Source organism: Opisthocomus hoazin, chromosome 2 (assembly GCF_030867145.1).
Source record: "Opisthocomus hoazin isolate bOpiHoa1 chromosome 2, bOpiHoa1.hap1, whole genome shotgun sequence".
NCBI classification, from domain to species: domain Eukaryota; kingdom Metazoa; phylum Chordata; class Aves; order Opisthocomiformes; family Opisthocomidae; genus Opisthocomus; species Opisthocomus hoazin.
In genome coordinates, this window is record NC_134415.1 from 75,909,801 (window position 1) to 75,929,157 (window position 19,357).

The window sequence follows — 19,357 nt, forward strand, 5'->3', positions numbered from 1 at the left end:
ATGTGTTCCATTCTAATGTGTAAATGAAAAGAAATATAGCTAAAATGACAGCTGTAGTAAAAAAAACCACTGTGCTTCATTTCAATTTGTTACCTTAAAAAAACAACACAAGTTTAAAATATTTAATAATTTAAATTATTTCCCAAGGACAGATTCAGAGTAGTATGCATTTGCTTTTCTTCTGATTTCTTTAAAGATCATATTGTTTAAATATTTCACTTTGCTGGAACATTCTACTTGCATTATCATAATGCATGAATAAGTTTTTCTAAGCGAGGTATATTATGTCAAATATTTAAATTAGCATATAGTAATGCAGCAGTATAACTACTGACTTGAAAAAGATTATACAATATAGAGAGTGATGATACTGGCAGCAGTTTCATACATTATTTAATTATGATTCTTGTATTTTATATCTTCATTTCTCATTTTCCCGCATGGATTTTTTTCCTGTTTACAAAATTCAAAATAATTGTGGAGGAAAATGTTTGCTTCTGTTGTGATCTCATCTTGTTATTAAGAAAAACCATTCTTTGTTTCAATTTCCAGTTTGAACTGACTCATATTTCTTAACAAAGCTGTTGGTGGATATTGCCTAGGAATGCTCTGTTTTCCCCAGCAGAGTACTGTTCTGACTGTATTTCTTCTCTGCACAGCATAGGGGAATTGTTTCAAACATCATGTATCATCAGTAAGAAAGCCTGATGCTCAGTGATGTTCAGTCACTGTCTCTGAAATATGGAGCTGCATATTTATGACGTTGAGGAGGGTTAGTTTTTTCTAAAACTCTAAGGTTTTATGTAATTAATTCCATAGTTCCTTTCAGAGCACATACAAATCAATAAACATAGGAAATATCTGTAATGAAAACTCACATAAAATAATTTTTGAAATCATGGAATACAAATAAAAATTCTATAAAAACAGACCTTTCGAAATATTATGAATTCAGATCTTATCTGTACTTATTTAGTATGACTCAGTTGGATACCTTAATTCATGCAGAGCAGTACCTCATTCCACGAGCACTTCAATTAATACCAGTGTTGCAGATTAGGTTTGCACTAGGCTTACTAAAACATATCATATTAACACATTATTTTTCTGTCCATTCAGTCGACTAAGAGAAATACGTTTCACCACCATGTTTAAACATGATTGTTTTGTAGAATAAGCAAGACCTAAAGAATATTGACTTTAAGTTAATTAGAATTTGATTTAATGGATTTAGAGGACTGCAAATTAATCCTTTAAGCAGGGGTAAGGCTCCTTGCAAGAGTCTTGCTTATGTAGTACTTTGTAAGTGACATATAGAATATAAAAAGTAACTTCAGATGTCTGTCATCCTCAAAGCTGTAGCACCAGTATGGACTTTTTCCTTTATGGAACAAGGAAATCTACTTTAAAAACAATAGAAAATTACAAAGTTGAAGGGGGGAAATACTATTTGATTGAATAAATCTGTTTCCTTTTTTAAAATCTAAGTTCATATGATCCTATCAGATGCAGATTGTAAATGATCCATCTTTGTTTTAAGATGTTGTGTATTTCAAAAACTACTTGCAATATTAATGATTTTTTAGTAATATAGAGACCAGAATCCTAACTTCAGTATCCATACTGTAAATGTGCCAATCTGGTCATGATAAATTCATCTTTCTCACTAGCTATTGCTGATTCTAAGAATGAGGTGAGACTCTTTTGTCCTTTTCAAAGCATTTTTGCTAATAAAATTCATCAACATATCTGATGAAGTCTTTCACAGTCACTTTACACTCAATAGCTTATTTATTTGGACAATTTCTGATTTGACACTTGCCTCCAAAACAAATTAAGTAAAGATACAGAAGGCCACTAAGCCTTTGGCCTCCTTTTGCAAAAGCAAAATATAGTGGGATGCAAGGCAAAAGAATTAAATTAGTCCAGGAATAGGTGCTGCAAAGATTATCCTGCTGAATTATATGTAATACCAGTGCAGAGGACTCGGACAATAGTTTATATTGAAAAGCCCCTGAATATACATGATTATCCTCATTTGTTCCAAACTGTGAACATGAAAATTAGGATTATGGGATTTATCAGATTTTATTTTTCTCAGTAAAACCATCAAGAACATTTTTATTACGTGTTCATTTTTTTCTTGCCTGTGATAAAATTATATAGTCTCTAAAACAGAAGGAGTACTGCTTTATTTTCAGAAATGCAGAGAATACCCAATAAAGTCACCAGGATGGGAACAAAGACCCTTGCTGTGGCCACCACAGCTCAGCCACGGTCCTGCCTGACACAGCCTTGGGGATCTGCGCAGCAGTCCTCAGAAGCCCCACTCCTCTCTCTTTTTGAGAAGAGTTTTGAATCTGAGTAATGAATCTCATGGCTGTTTGCTAAAGTCTACTTGTTTCAGAAGTAGAACTGATCCTGAAGAGCTGGTTAGGAGGAAAGTCGTCTGACTTATTGTTGTTGATAGCTTCCAGGCTGCTTTGCCGCAGCATTATCCAGACACCCATTCTTGGTCTGTGTGCCGGGTTACAGTTGCGTTAGAAATGGGAATACACCAGTCAATTTAGTTTCGTTGGCTTACTCGGTGACTGGAAGACAGCCATTATTTTTCTATGTGATTAGTAGAATTAACCGACCATGTACAGCAACTTTTTGGCTAGTGCCTTTGTTTCCTTAAGAGGCAGAATAAGGAATGAATTAAATCTATTACTGTAAGTCCCATATATTTATTCTTCCTTGTAAGAAGTGCCAAAGCCTGCTCAAAAAAAAACCAAAAACAAAAAATCAAACCTCAGAGGGCTGGTTTGAAGGGCGGGTGCTCGGCAGGGGAAAGTCCCTGGGTGTGAGGCAGAGCAGAAGCTGCAGGTGTGCCCCAGGTGAGGGCATCTGCCAGCCTCGGGCGAGCAACGGCTGCCCACCAGGAACCGAAACCTGCGCAAACCAGGAAACAAAAAGAATTATTCAAGCTGTCCACGTGGGAGAGTGCTGTGGAAACAGGCAGGTCAGCTTGGTTAATCATTACCAAGACGGACTTTACAGTCGTTCACTGCCGATCATATGACAGGACCTCATCTGAGGTAAGAAAACACCCATCCCAAGCAGTAGCAGTAAGAGTTGAGCAGCCTCCCCTGCTTACATGTTCTGATTTTGTTGTTTTGCTGTGACCAAAGAGGCTCTGCGCTCCCCCGTTGTTCCCGGAGCTCAGCCCAGCCTAGCTCTTGTGTTGCTTTGCTGTTCCGAAGAGGAAGTGAGAAATTCCCTCCACATGTGCTCCGGCACTTGGATCCTCAGGTTTCACTCCCCATCCAGGAGCTGCCTGTAATGAGCTCTCAGTGGGGCTCGGAGAGGAGCTTCCAGCTGTGCCAAGAGCTGTTTCATTTTGTGCCAAAGGAGGAGAGGGAGAAGAAATCCTGCAAAAAGCTAGAATGTTGATGATGCAAAACTTGGTCTAAGGGTATCGCAACGGGGAAAAGCAAAAGAAAAGCAGAAGCAGAGGAAGGCACAAGGAAACAGGATGGGAAACTTCTGTCAGAAGCACTGCGCCTGCTTGGAGCCCTACATCCCGTGCCTGTTCTTGGGGAGAGATGGTGAGCAGGATGCGAAAGGCGGCCAAGTCTTTGCCAACCTCGCTGTAGTAAGGCACGAGGTCCAAGCAGGACAGAAAGCCAGAGACGGTAAGATAAAAGAGAAACCTTTACCTCCACTGCCTGGCCAGCATCTGGTGAATATTTGTAGATTTGTGGCACTCTTTGACTATGAGGCTCGCACTGAGGAGGACTTGAGCTTCCGAGCCGGGGATAAGCTTGAAGTGCTGGATGCATCCCACGAGGGCTGGTGGTACGCTAGGCTCCTCCTGCCAGCAGGGTCGGTCCGCCCTGGCCACAAGCTCCAGGGCTACATCCCCGCCAACTACATTGCGGCTGACCAGAGCATCGAAGCTGAGCCGTGAGTAGCGCGCACCCCGGTCTCTTTCCTTTTAGGTCAAATGGGTTTGGGGCAGGAGACTGCGGCCTTTTCGCTTGCTGAGTAGCACCCTGCCACGCTCAGCCTCCGGTGGTCCTGTCGGTGATAGCGCTTGTGGGCATGTCAAGCAAAAGGCACTGTGGTCACAAAAAAATCAATTACAAAAGGCAGAGTGTTGAGGGTTTTGTTTTGGTTTAAATCATTTCCGTCTGTGATACACACTAATCACCTGCTTAAGAGGCATCTGGGAGTATCAGGTTGGTTACCTGTGATGGTTCATTATTTTTATTTGTAGAACAGCAAGTTGTGTCAGATGTTTCCCAGAGAGTGAAAAGATATGACCCATGCCCCAAACAGCATTCAGCCTAACCAGCTGCGAAGTTGTCAATTAATCAGAGCTTCAGGAAGCTACCTTTACACCTTTACGTCTTCTTACAAAGCATGGGCGAGTCTCTAGTGGAAGTTTTTTGTGGTTACCTCTGCATTATTTGATTCTTTGGAGGCATATCTCTAAGGACAAACTTTAACTAGAGTAAGTACTGCAAAGGGCAGAAGAGTGGCTATAGCAACAGAGTACAAATTGAATTTGTTAAACTTTCACAGAGATTAATTATGCTGCCCATGTTTTTCTGCCACTTTAAAACATGTCCAATCTTATTTGATATTCATAACTAGAGAAGAAATCACACAAAATCAGTCACTTGGCTCCCTAGTGAGGATGCATAAGGTCTGAGTCAGCCTGGGATGCAGAGTTGTGTGTGTTGCAATCAGAGGCAGCGTTTGCTGAAATAGGTCTGACTGCAGTTCCAGAAGTATGTTTTTGCAAAAATTATCGGTGTGGAAAGAGACAACAGAAATGGCATTCATTATTAGTCTCAGAATCAATGTTGACTTTAGAGGGATGATGTTGCAGCTTTTCAGTTAAAGATCATTTATACCTGAAACACCATCTCCAATCTGATCTGCCCACCGTACTGCCAAGGACTAGGAAATTGGCTTGGATATGATTATGCCAGTCTTTTATCAGTTGTAGGATTTGTGCTAGAGGCATCTAAGGGCAACTGTAAGATTCCTTTCTAACCTGAAGACCTTAATTTCCGGAGTCTCACCAGCTGTTTCTATTTCTGTATTCAGGCAGACAACCCTTTCAACAGTCATGTTCAAAAGAATTCTTCCAATTGCAGAAATTAATCTGCAGGGAAGGCATTTTCTGAACCACTAGAGAAATAGTTGTAGGCTCTAATTCAACTCAGCTTGGCCTTTGCTCACTTTCAAGAACTAGTCTTATTACAAGCCATCTAAGATTTCTGCTTGCTGTTAGTACTTTGAAAGTCATTTTGCTCAGTTATACAACAAAGTCTCAGCTCTTAAGGACTCTCTTATCCTTGTGTACCTACAGCATCAAATACAGAGTTAGCTTTGCCAAAGTGCATTGTTGCATAACCTCTGCTTTTTCTTGTTACAGGACTGATTTTATTTTACTCTTTTTATATACCTTTCTCCCTTTATTAATAAAGACTGAGCTTTGGCAAAAGATTTTTCTTATACGTTTTTAGAACAGTAGAGAGGAGAAAATGGAGAGCTTTTTGCAGCTCTCAGATTAAGTCATTCCTCCAAAATGTTTGATGAGTTTTTAGTTTCATACCAAAACTAATCTGGCTAAACATGTCTTTCCTTCCTCAGATTTCCTGCTAAGTCAGTTGGCTTTAGTGACCTTCAACAAAATTAAGTATACAAGACTCCTTTTGTCAGGCCACACAGATATCCTTTCGTATAACCATAGACTAACTCAGAGTGGAAAGGGCCTCTGCAGAACGTTTGATCACTGGATCTTCCCAACTCAAACATGGCCAAAATAAAGCTAGGCTTATTTACTTAGGGCCATTTCCCATTAAGGTTTTTACTCTCATGGTGAGGATTTCTTTTTCCTTGTATCCAGTTGGAATACTCCTTGCCATAATTTCCTCCAAGACTTCCCTTTCACACACCCTCTACATTTTACACTGCCGTTATCAAAGTGAAACAAGAAGAGAAACAGTAACGATGGTATTTTGAAGAACTAACTGTTGTTTTCCCTAAAGTAAAAGAATGAGAGTGAAAAAAGTTATTTTAATAGCACTTTAATTAAATTTCAGTACTTTAATCATATTTTCTGCCTGAAATTTAAATTTAACTTCTTTCATCTTTCCATTTTAGTTTTCATTAGCTCTCTCCTTTGGTGTTGGCCAATTGCTCATGGCCATAATATAGTGGAATACAGTATGGAAATAGGAGAAGGTTTTATTGCACCCTTCCATCCTTTTTCACAGAATCACAGAATCACAGAATAGTAGGGGTTGGAAGGGACCTCTGTGGGTCATCTAGTCCAATCCTCCTGCCGAAGCAGGGTCACCTACAGCAGGCTGCACAGGACCTTGTCCAGGCGGGTCTTGAATATCTCCAGAGAAGGAGACTCCACAGCCTCCCTGGGCAGCCTGTTCCAGTGCTCCATCACCCTCAGAGGGAAGAAGTTCTTCCTCATGTTCAGACGGAACTTCCTGTGCCTCAGTTTGTGCCCATTGCCCCTTGTCCTGTCACTGGGCACCACTGAAAAGAGCTTGGCCCCATCCTCCTGACACCCACCCTTCAGATATTTGTAGGCATTTATAAGGTCCCCTCTCAGCCTTCTCTTCTTCAGGCTGAACAAGCCCAGCTCCCTCAGCCTCTCCTCATAGGGGAGATGCTCCAGTCCCCTCACCATCCTTGTAGCCCTCCACTGGACTCTCTCCAGTAGCTCTTCATCTTTCTTGAAGTGGGGAGCCCAGAACTGGACACAGTACTCCAGATGGGGCCTCACCAGGGCAGTGTAGAGGGGAAGGAGAACCTCCCTCGTCCTGCTGGCCACACTCTTCTTGATGCACCCCAGGATCCCATTGGCCTTCTTGGCAGCCAGGGCACACTGCTGGCTCATGGTTAACCTGTCGTCCACCAGGACACCCAGGTCCCTCTCCGCAGAGCTGCTCTCCAGCAGCTCCACCCCAAGCCTGTACTGCTGCATGGGGTTGTTCCTCCCCAGGTGCAGGACCCTGCATTTGCCCTTGTTGAACCTCATCAGGTTCCTCTCTGCCCAACTTTCCAGCCTATCCAGGTCACACTGAATGGCAGCACAGCCTTCTGGTGTGTCTACCACACCTCCTAATTTGGTGTCATCAGCAAACTTGCTGAGCGTACATTCTAACTCTTCATCCAGGTCATTGATGAAGAAGTTAAACAAGACTGGGCCGAGTACTGACCCCTGAGGGACACCACTAGTTACCAGCCTCCAACTAGACTCAGAGCCGCTGATGACAACCCTCTGAGTTCTGCCATTCAGCCAGTTCTCAATCCACTTCACCGACCACTCATCCAGCCCACACTTCCTGAGCTTCCCTAGGAGGATATCATGGGAGACTGTGTCGAAAGCCTTGCTGAAGTCGAGGTAGACAACATCCATGGCTCTCCCTTCGTCTACCCAGCCAGTCATGTCGTCGTAGAAAGCTATCAGATTGGTCAGGCATGATTCCCCTTTATGCCAGTTCTTTATGGTCCCAGCACGTAACTGACAAAGAATGGAAGACTTACAATTTCTATCACATGTTCACCTGCCAAAATGCATATATGCCATATATTTGCAGTGTGTTGTTTATGCTTTGCAATATTTGCCAGGCACAGCTGATCAAGAGTCTTTGAGCTAGTTGAAAGCGCATTCCCCAGCACCAGCTAGCTTCTGTATGTCTGCAGAGACAATGGGAATTTTAGCTTATTTCTGGACTGATCTCCATCTTGTTAGATCAAGACAAACGGTCTAAACTGTTCTGGGAAACAGACTTGATTTGTAGTATGACTCTTAGGAAGCTTGGGAGGAAAACCAAACTGGCCGTATTCTTTAGTAGCTGATTTCAGCAAGATTGTGTATAAACTTTTTAAAACATTGACATTAATATGCATGCATGGATACTCCATAAATTCACTTAAATAAAGGGGTAGAGGGGCATGAAATATTCTGTAAGTCATGGAATGACAGAGCCACTATGGAAGTTTAGCCAATATATGCCTGAAAGCTGCGTGTAAAGCAGCCAGATTTCTTTTGCTAATCATTTTAGCTTTGCCTGTAGGTTTTGAGATTGTTAACAGCAAAATATATCTGGACCCTTTCTATCAACATTTTGACACGGTCTTTGTTATAGAGGCAGAGATCAGAAAGTTCGTCTGGATCTGTGTTTTCCATTCTGGCAGAAGATAATGCCAGGTAATTGCTTGTTCTTGCTAAGTGCTGCAGCAGACCATTTCATATCCTCGCTGAAGTATCTGAATTTTTTCAGGGAGAAAGGCTTTTTTGAACTTTTCCTTGATAAGAAAGAAAATGAAGAGAAGGAGAAACTTTTCTTCCTTGTCCTCATTGAGATAACAGTTTTTCATCCTGGAAGTCTCTTTGACTCTGTCCAATATGACTGAAGTAGTGCTGATAAGGTGGATCAATAACTGCATGAAAGGAAAGAAAGGTTGTGCAATATCTCCAGCCTGAGGAAAACAAAAAATAAATACTATTTATAAGAAAAGGAATTTTCATGTATGCTTGGCTATCAGAATGTTCAAGCAGAACTGATAAACAGTGAGATTTCTTTACTGTGTTGCTTTTCTCAGACCGCAGTTTGTTGGTAGAAAATGTAAGCTAAAATTGAAGGGAATCTTTGCTTATATTACATTTTGCTAATATATTTATATTCTATTATATAACTGACATACCAAAAGTCAAACACTTCCTAATTGTGCATGATATCCATTAAAATAAAGTTTGTCTTCCTTCCGTCCTTTGCCCTGAGTGATCCCTTCCAGCGTGAACGTCTTGGATGAAAACAGTAACATTGTATGTGAATAGGGGAAGGGGAAAAAAAGGTAAATCCATGACTTGGGTTCTGCCTGCCGCAGCATTGCAGTCCAAATCTACTGCATAAAATTAAATACATCCAAGAAATGCACACCTGCTACTGTGAAGGCTCTTTTGGACAGATGGAGGAAACAAGCCCCTCCGTTTTTATATTTACCAGTAAAGCACCTTCTCATTGCTGAGCTTTTCTAGCACCTGCAGTACTCCTTATACCAACAACAACCTGTCAGGGTGGAGGAGTTGTGAAGGGATTGTGCCTAGTGTCTCTGGAGACAGGTGTGTTCTCCTGGCCCTAACTGGGATAGGTGGGATGGCGCAGCCGGGGAGTGGAAACATTTGTCCAGTAAACCGTAGTTGCACAGTGAACCTTCACTTCATGGGGAGTTAGATCTGTAACTACAGAAGTGTTATTTTATTTTATACCTGACCAAAAGCAGACACAGACTATGCTAATGACAAATTAGCAGCTGTAAGAACACTTGATCCTCTCTGCATCACGGGTAGCAGTCAAAATCACAAGCCAGATAGATTTTTCATTTCTAAGCAAGTTTGAGTGAGGTTGTATCTGCTGCGTCCTGTGACTTCAGAATGCTCTTCTTTCTGGGTGCAGACACATAACATTTAGAAAAAGGAAAGCAAAAAATGCAATTGAAGACACAATCACATACTTTACCTTGCATGTCCAACAAAGGATGATCAGAAAGAGGAATCTGACGCCAAAATCTGGATTAAAATATAGAAATTTCCTTGGCAACGAGTGTGACCTTCCTCTCTCTGTGCTCTTTCTGTGCCTGTTATTCTTCACTATAAACAGGAACCATAGTAACGCATCCACCTGCTCTTATTTTATTACTGCCAATTGTTTTAACTAAACAAGAAAGCCACATAGTGTAAATTGTTATGGGCAACAAATACAGCCCAGCTGTACCGTTAATTTTAATGAAGCAAAAATAAAAACTCCCTACTGTTGGAGTGACATGTATTCTTTTTTTCTAGAGGAAAGGTGGAGAGTACTTAGAGGGGGCTCCCTCCTGCCATCCTGATGGACCTGTTGGCTGTTTATTGAAAATCAGCTTCATTCCATATGTTCATCCCAACATTATTGACACAAGACTGGTGTGCTGAGGGAAGTAAACCCACACAAATTCCTAGCATATTCCGTTAAAGAAAATCACAGCAATTACTTTTAACTTTTCCCAGTTTCAGAAACATTCCTTATTTCAGAGAGATTTCTTATGTAGGCATTTCCCATCTGGTGGAAACTAAGCCCCAGATCTAATCAATGAACCCTCACCAGTCAATTCCACAATGAGCTTTTTAAACAACCCTTTGAAAGCAGAAGTGACTTGTGGGTTATTTTTGTCAGTCTCCATAATTCCTTCACCTTCTGTGACCTGACTCAGCTTTAACTATTTCATACCTTTACTGAATATGAGTTACTATATGTGAACAATAAAGTGTTCCCTGGGCTGACCTGTTTCAGACTTTCTGCAAAGTCAGGCTTGTGAGGTTTCTTTGGTTCATGTGGGTCATTTTTCAAAGCAGTGTTTAGAGCCAAAATGCATAGAGGCTCTTTTTAAAGTGAAACCACAGATTCTGCTGAACACCTCACAAATCTGAATGCAATGCACTGTGGTTTCAGTGTGCTGCCTCTCTCCTGCTCTCCTAATTCCTCTGCCTGTTGCAGTACAAACTCCCAAGGGCACCACCAGTATCAGCAGTAACCCTTGTACCGAAACAAATTTCTGAAAACTGTTCACAGCTAACATGACTACACAAAGTAGTAGTAGGTTGTTCTCAAGTCCTTGGAACCTGTGATGTTAATTACGAAAGCTGTTCTCATGTAGTTTTTGGTAGAAATGTTTTCTTTATCACCAAAGTATGTATTTATTGTAAATCATTGAAATAGCTGTATATGAACTCATATAAAATTCAGTCTTTTATTTCAATGAATATACTTTATGTATGTACATGAATATACTTTATGTATGTGCTTTTGTGTGTGCATGCATGGGTGCACACAGAAGTACAGAGAAAGCTTAGGAAGGCTGATTCATTTGAGACCATGGAAAACACCCCCGTGAGACACGATGTGTATTGCAAAGCCTGAACATCACGCTTCTGATGTTTTTTGACCTTCTGTTCATAGCATCTGAAGTACCCAAATTTTGGAACTGCCATGTGTGTTTTGGAGCGCGTCTCTTGAATTTAAGTGAATGAATACTAGAAATAGACCGTGAAATTAGTCACTGAACTTCTTTAGTTGTGGTTGAGCATTCCAGTGCGGTCTTCAAGCACATCTCAAACTTTCTCTTAATTTCTGCTCATTTCTTAAATATGCGAAGATACACTGAATACAATAGGAGTTGGTTTACAGATCTGTGAAATGTCGGATTTTGTCAAGTGCCAGCAGTATTTACACATCCATGTGTATACCCATTTCCAGAAAATGTGTCTCTGGTCAGAAAGGTGGAAGGAATTAAGGCATTGTCCAATCTAGGTCACCTATTTTCAGGCAGTGGGGTTTTCTAAATATACAGCATTGTCTATTCAAACTCTGACAAATGTGCATTATAATTATTATATACTAGATTCCATTACCCTGTTGTGCAAGATTTGACAGCAAATTGTGTGAAGACCAGAAATAATATCCTTAAAACCTGCAAACATAGCCCGTTAGCTTTTCTTACAGCACTGTGAAACCTGGGTGGCCTTTACAGTGCCTTTTAGAAAAACAAAGACCATACACTGGTCAGAATAACTCAATAGTCTTGTTTGATATTTTTTTAATTTCAGACTCAGTAGGAATAAGCATTGTGCATGCTAGCCTGTATTATTTGGTTCTGAGTAACGTTGTTGGCAAGAACATTTGCCAGGTATTGTACAATGGTTACTGTTTCCTCAGCAGTTGTCTTTGATGGCTCTCCATGCAGCACAGTGCAGGGCCGTGCAGAGCCGAGTGATCTCTGAGCTGGTTTGGAACAGAAAAATAGTAACCAACAGTTCAGCCAGGCTAAGAAGTCCGACAGTGGGGCTGATTTTAAACAAACTAGGTCAGGTATCGTTGTGATGAATGATTTTGTAACATGTAAAAAGCACTGTTGGTTATAGAAGACTTCGGGGCTTGCTTTGTGTGGGATCATATCTGTACTAAAGAGATTAAGCCATAAAAACATAAGAGATACACTACGAGGTCAAACCAATGGCCCCTCTAGCCCCGCTATCCTGTTTCAGAAAGGATTTTATGAAAAGTGCACAGGCCCATCCACTTTCTTTGATCTGTTCCCTTTGTACTTCACCAGAGGCTGGAACTGTTGTATAAGCAATGTCAGAGGGTACATCGCTACCATGTCTAATTACAGACCTATTGTCAAGTCTGTTTAGCAAAAGCGTAGGTGTTGACGCTGCACAATGCTTTATTTCTGTCTGTAGGCAAAGACCAAGCCATTCGGAAAAAAAAACCAAGCCACAAAACCCCCTTTTATCTCTGCAGAAAGTTTTATGTTCCTAAACAAGTGTTTGGATTTTTTTTCTGGATAGTTGGTTGCTTAGTCATGAGTGACTCAAAAACACCCACGCTCAAAATAAATAAGAACAAAAGGAAATGATAGCACTGCACTGGTCCCTGAGAAATTCAGGGACCAGTCCTTTACAGATCACACCTCTCTGCCCCCTCTACTCAAAAGCACCCCAGTCAGCCTGGGCTGCAGACCTCAGTGACTTTACCCTCACAGATTTACCCGTCAATTCATTTTGCTTCCTACCAAAAATGCAGAACAAAACCTAGGATATGTTTGCTTATTATGTTACAGACATTATCTTCTAACAAGAGGATATAGCAGAGATGCCTCTTGCAAACATTATAGTAATGATTCAGCCTTCCTGCAGGCTAGTTTAGACAACACAAAATTTACCTGCGCTTTAATGTTATAACAGATTATTAGAAAAGATATTATTAATCAGGATTCAGATGTTTTTCTGAAGTAAAATGTTGTGTTCCTTTTTCAAGTTATGCAAGTGAAGTATGCGTAGCAAAGAAAGAATATAATTTATTAGGTGATATTTTGAAAAAGGCAGGGTACTATTACATATTTACTACTACATGTAAGAGGAAAAAAGAATTTTCGGTGTTTTTTAAATAGCACTGTATGGAACATTTGAAGACCCTTCTTGTATTAGAACTTTAAAAATAAGAGATTAAACTTCTTAGTTAAGAAGTCTGTTCTTCAGGGGAGTTTTCTTAAATGTTCACATTCGTAACTGTATAAGAAAAACATAAAAGTTACAAGAAATTAGAGTGGAAATATACATCTTTGCAGTTTTCAATTTTCCAGACATGCTTAGAACTCACCTGGAAATAGCTTTTCAGATGATCAAACAAAATATTGATCATGAACTCATTCCTTTTCTTTATCACTTAAACCAGAGAGATATACATACGGTTTTTCCATGCTGGTACACTAATCTTAATCAAAGAAAACTGGAAAAACAAAGCAGGAAATTACACAATAAGTGATGGTTCTAGAAAGGATTGCACTAAGTGACATTTTCATTACTTCTGTGCAGACTACTCTATAATCTATAATATTTTACACTATAAATTTATGTGCAGTATTGTTGGTAAACATTTTCCCTTAGCTTTCTCTCACTAAAGCAGATATATTGCTAGTTTCCTGAAAAATTAATAAAATTTTTCTGTATTTGTAGCACAAATGATTTTGTAGCACACCTTTTCAAACCTCACTGCAAAAGAAGAGAAAAAAAAATCTGAGACTCACATGTGGGAGTGAATATATACCTTGAATTTCAGAAATTATGAGAAATCACAAAACTCAATCTTCCTTTTGAAACTGTTGATCTTTTCAGTTAGTGGAAGTCTCTTTAAGGGTGTATGGAAGGAGTCTCTGCTCCTCTAAGGGTACGTGGTGAAAGAAGCCATACGCAAGAACACACAGAGACAAACCTGAGGGACACGTGAGAAGGGAGGTGGTGAGGACAAGTCTGCTCAGTTACACTCACTGATAAGGATATGCAGGGTGTGGGAATGTTTATTTTTCAGCAAGATTATCTGACCTTGCTGATAAGGAAAGGGAGGGATGCAAACGCACGGAGACACCAAACCTGACCGAATAATGTTAACAAAGACAATAATCAGAAACAAACCTGGCCAGGTGCACTAATGGATGGGCTATCAAGAAATGGCAGGCAAACCTGGACTTTGCAGCAGCCAAGGATGCAAACCTGGGGCTCCAGGATGTTGGAGGGGGTTCTGGGGGACTGTGCCAACTGGTGATGCAATGTTTAGGGAAAGGGGATCAGGGAGAAACAAAAGGACAGGGGTAGACAGAAAGGGATGTAAAAAGGGCTGTTCAAATGTAAAATGGAGCCGGTCAGTACGCTTGTCTGGCTGAGCCCTGTGCCTGGTCACCGCACTCTGTCCTATCATCTCCTTAAATCCTTTCTTGACTATCTCTGTGTGTAACCTTCTCCTCTGTCCCATGTGTGAGTGCTGCAAGGACTAAGGGCCAGCTGCTGGGAGGACTGGGGGGACTGGGGAGACTGGGCCAGCAACTGGAGTCAGAGCAGAGGCGTGGGTGCCCCTGACTTGTGGTGTCAGCTGCCAGAGTGAGTGGGGTCTCCGTGCCAGATGCTGGAGTGAGTGGCATCTCCGTTCCAGCTGCTGGAGCGAGTGCGGTTTCTGTGCCAACTGCCGGAGCGAGAGGGTCTCTGTGCCAGCTGCTGGAGCAAGTGAGGACTCCATACCAGATGCTGGAGCAAGTGGGGTCTCCGTGCCAGATGCTGGAGCGAGTGGGGTCTCCGTGCCAGATGCTGGAGTGGGTGGGGGTCTTAGCTGCTGGCCACTGGGGAATGGAATCATAGAATCATTAAGGTTGGAAAAGATGTCTAAGATCATCAAGTCCAACCGTCAACCCAACACCACCATGCCTGCTAAACCATGTCCTGAAGAGCCACATCTACACGTTTTTTGAGCACCTCCAGGGATGGTGACTCCACCACTTCCCTAGGAAGCTGGTTCCAATGCCTGAACACTCTTTCAGTAAAAAAATTTTTCCTAATATCCAACCTAAACCTCCTCTGACGCAACTTGAGGCCATAATGTCTCGAAATCAGCTGCTGGGGTGACTGATGTGCATGAGGCGAGTGTGGGTAAGAGGGCCTGGGGTCAGGGCAGTGTTGTTGGATGGAGAGAGAGGCCACGATGACATTTGATGGGGGGATCTGCAAATGTGTGTGTGCTTAGGGGTGGGGAGGGGAGAGATAGAGAGGGAGAGGTCAGTAGTGACCTTTTGTCTCTGCCAGCCAAGGAGGAGGAGGAGGAGGAGGGGACTGTGCTTGTGTTTCACCTGAGCCCTGTACATGGGTGCTGTTACAGGCAGAGCCTGGTCTGTGGCAGTCTGTGTGACTGGACACGTCTGTGTGTCTGAAACACATGTGTTCAGCTTCACCACTGGTTGAACCTGCAAACGGGAAAGCGTCAGCCGCATCCCTCAGCCTGGGCAGGGGCAACAGGTCCCTGGGCTGGGCTCCAGTGGCCACAGTGGCTGGAGGAGGTGGCCACTCCTAACTCCGTAGCAGTCTCCTTTACCCCTACCTCAAAAAAAAGTCTTGGCTTTCTGTTCCTTTTATTGTATGATTTTCCCAAACTCCAACAGATTTATGAAAGTTTAGAAGTGTGTATATATTCTCAGCCACTGACGTGGATGAACCAGTATCATTTTTATCCACAGAAAGTCAACTGACATTTTTTTGCTGTTCCAGAATATCAACTTGATTAGCTTGGAAAGATAATTATTAGTTTTCTGAATACTTGCAAGGAAAGAAAAAAAGAAAATGAGATCTTGTTCTTGTTACAGAGCTAAAATGTTTGAAAAATCACATAGAAACTTCCTTTGATGCTAACATACCTTTTTGACATGGTATTGTGATGTCTTAGAATATAAACCATGTGTGTGGGTCTTGGGCAGATGATATACCCAGATTGCACACTGATACGGAGTTGAGTGTGCTCTAGGAAAAATTGTTTCACTGAAAGGGTTGTCAAGCATTGGAACAGGCTGCCCAGGGAAGTAGTTGAGTCACCATCCCTGGAGTTATTTAAAAGACTTGTAGACATGGTGCTGGGGCACATGGTTTGGGCGTGGACTCAGCATTGTTAGGTTTATGGTTGGACTTGATGATCTTAAAGGTCTTTTTCAGCCTAAAGGATTCTGTGATTCCAACTTTACTTCTGGAAGTCAGAGGTTTCTTTAGTGTGTCACCCTTCCCAACTGAAAAGGTTACCCTGAAAACTGGGGTACCATTTGGTTAAGAAATTTGTCCACATGTCAAAGAACCATTCTGTCCTTTGGCCTGGGGTCACCTGGGGGTGCTAGACTGCACAGTTTCTTTCTGAGTCCCCCTGGGGACAGAGTGACCTGGGTATTCTCCACTGAAAGTTGACCTGACTGAGGGCATGAGTCTGCTCAGACTGCTGGCAATAAGCTGAGGAGGTCGGTGCCCAAGTGAATGCCCAAGAGAGAGCTCTGCAAAAAATTGGTGAAGAGATCTGCCCTGCCACCACTGTGCTGTGCAGCCAAGGGCGGCTTTTTGGTTTCCAAGGGTTTCTGTATTACTTCTGTACTGAGGTGAGTTTCCCTGTGAGAAAAGAAAATAATTTCTCGGGAATGATTTTCTCAAGAAAATCAATCGAGGGCTTTTGGAAGCTGTAATGGTTTAAGTGAAAGTATGATTGAACATTTTCTTGTCCTTTTGAGTCTCCCTTAATGTTAAATCAATTGAAGTTATTAGTGTTCTCTGTACCATGTTAACATTAAGGCTACCTCAAGGTTTCCACTTTGTTCCTCAGTTGTTATGAATAGCAGAGTTATTGCTACTTTTGGAGTATGTTGCAGTAGTATATCAGTATTTTTGTTCATGTATGTGTTAACAAATGCATACAGGTACTAGCATTGGTGCAAGATTTCACAACGCTATTTGGAAGACTCCATGCAGCAGAAATAGGGTCTGAGGAACATATTGAACATATTTTAACCTTTTTTTTTTAAAAAAAGTGATTATATGGCTATATTTCACAGCCGATGTCCTAAAGCAAATTAAAGCCAATGGTAGTCTTTCATTGAGTTGCATTTTAAATGCAATGAAGTTCTTGTCCAGGTACAAAACCATCACTGGGAACAAACTTTGTTGATTGACTTTATTCTCTTAAATTGGAGAAATATCAGGGACTTAAGTAACTAAAACACCACAGAAAAAGTAATATGATATCACTTTCATCTAGCATTTTTTTTCTCATGTAGAAGAACTTCAGGACAGATTAAGTAATGCATCATGTAGATGACCAATATCGTGGAGAATGAATGGAAATGTTGAGATTAATTATGCAATAGTGAAGTGGAGGCTCACAGGATGAGATTTATTTATGGAAATTTCCTCAAATTAACTCTATCAGATTGTGATTTGGTTGCTGGTTTATTATCTTTTTTTCCTATTGTGCCGTGAAACTAATATTGGGTGAGCTATGCTAATTTGCAGGGCTCGTGCACTTGGTCTTGTAATACTGTTACTGCAGGAGAAACAGTCACTTCCCAGTCAATGCAGAGTGCAAGAGTAGCAAAAGTTGCAATGGTTTGTCATCCTGAAGCAGACTCAGAGAAAATTCATTTCCGTGTTTGCAGCACAGTCAACTGCTATTATCAACTATTGAAAAATTAATGTAGTACTATGCATAATCCCTTATGACAGAATCACTTGACAGTGCAGTTAAGGCCTCCTGAAGTACTTACTAAAAAGGTTTATACATAACACGTCATGGATTTTTTAGACTAATGCCTAAGTAATCTTTGTGTTTACAAGGCAGAAAATTTGTTCTAGACTCTAAGAGGAAATGCCTACCTCTGTGGTGGTTTTTACCACACTTACTCACTGTTGAATGTTACCTTATCCAAACAACCCCAGGCAGTTACTTACTGTAAAAGTTGCTAAATCCCTGACAGACCCTTTCTTTAGGGCACAGCTTATTATTTCTAACAAAAACAATGGAGTAACACAACACAAAGCTATTTCTTAGACTAAAACAGACTTTAGAGGCTCAAAGTCCTTCTTTTTGGCACATCTACTACCCTCTTCTCCCATGAACTAATGATCTTCTCCTGCAGTTTCTTCATCTGGGCTCCTCCAGTTATTTGTTTGTGCAGCCTGAGGCCCCTTTTAGGTCTCAGGTGTATACAAGGTCCATCTGCCTCAGCAGGTGGGTGCTTTGCACATTTCGTATGGCTACACTACGGTCATTTGGCTTATGTAGGGTAAGCTCCTGTTCAGCATTAGAGTCAGGTTTTCAGTGAGTAGTAAAATTAAAACCATTTTTTTAAGGTACCATGCAATATAAATGTGGCGAATCTGGTCCTTGAGCCTAGTAGCATAAAGCTTTTTTTTTTCCTGGCAATAACCTGTGATTTCCTATCTTCCTAAAAATAAATGATAGCAAAGATTCTGCCTACTTTCAGTGGTAGCTCATGTGTGCTCGGTCCCAAAAGAATTAGCTCTGTTGTAACTGCAGTACATTCTCCAAATTACTGTATGTAAGCATCTATGTACGTTGTGTATTCCAGCAAAACAGTGACTAAGGTGCATTTGATAAATACGTTTAAATTGTCTCATTTTTACTAAAGATCCCCTGTTTCATGGATGAATGTATCGCTTGTGTCCTAGTGCTCATGCTCATGACCAAACAAGTATGGGAGGAGAGAAGGGAAAAATGACGCCCTTCTCCTGGAAGAAAGAAACAGCGAAGTTTCTCCTTTAGTTCACTTAGCTTTATTTTTGCCAAAAAGAAAAGAGTCCTTCATTTTAGTTTTATATCAAATCAAAATATTTAACATGCCTTGAAACAAAATGAAGGGTATTGTTTGGTTGTATCTTGTTTTCAGATAACTCAGTCTTCTCTGAACAAAAATAAAAGAAAAAATGCTTATATTTTGATGGAAGCTCCATTTGAAAAGAGAAATCAAAAAACCTTTAAATTCGAAAATTTTTCAAATTTAGTACCTTCACAAACTAAGGTGTAATATTTTATTTAGAAAATATATGGAGAGGTGCAATTTAATTTTCTTTCCCTTTTTTTTTTCTTCTATGTCTTTTCAGTTATCATCTCTTATATTCTACCATCTCACTCTCTCAAATTAAACATAAACATAGTCTTTATGGAAAAACACCAACCAGTCAGCTGTAATCTGGTGACAAGGACATTAGCCAAAAGTTATCCAAAAAGCCAAGAGCTAAATGGGATCTGTTATTTTCCAAAACTCTGTATTTCTCATTGTAATGGTTATTTAAAGAAAAATTGCACTGATGATCTTGAAATATGGAAAATACAGTGGAATTTACTGTATGTTGCCAGACTGTCACTTTCAAACATACAGGCAGGCTTATACATACATGCGTAACATAAACTAAAGATGCTCTGTC

General features: G+C 40.9%; 1 protein-coding gene across 1 annotated transcript in view; it reads left to right on the forward strand.

Annotated features, from left to right (window-relative positions):
• The first annotated feature begins 3,055 nt into the window (after positions 1-3,055).
• The window catches only part of FRK (fyn related Src family tyrosine kinase), a 55,695-nt gene continuing 39,393 nt past the window's right edge, over positions 3,056-19,357 (forward strand). Inside the window, exon 1 of the mRNA XM_009944877.2 lies at positions 3,056-3,948. Coding sequence (XP_009943179.2) covers positions 3,518-3,948 — 431 coding nt within the window. The 5' untranslated portion in view covers positions 3,056-3,517. The remainder of the gene's footprint in view (positions 3,949-19,357) is intronic.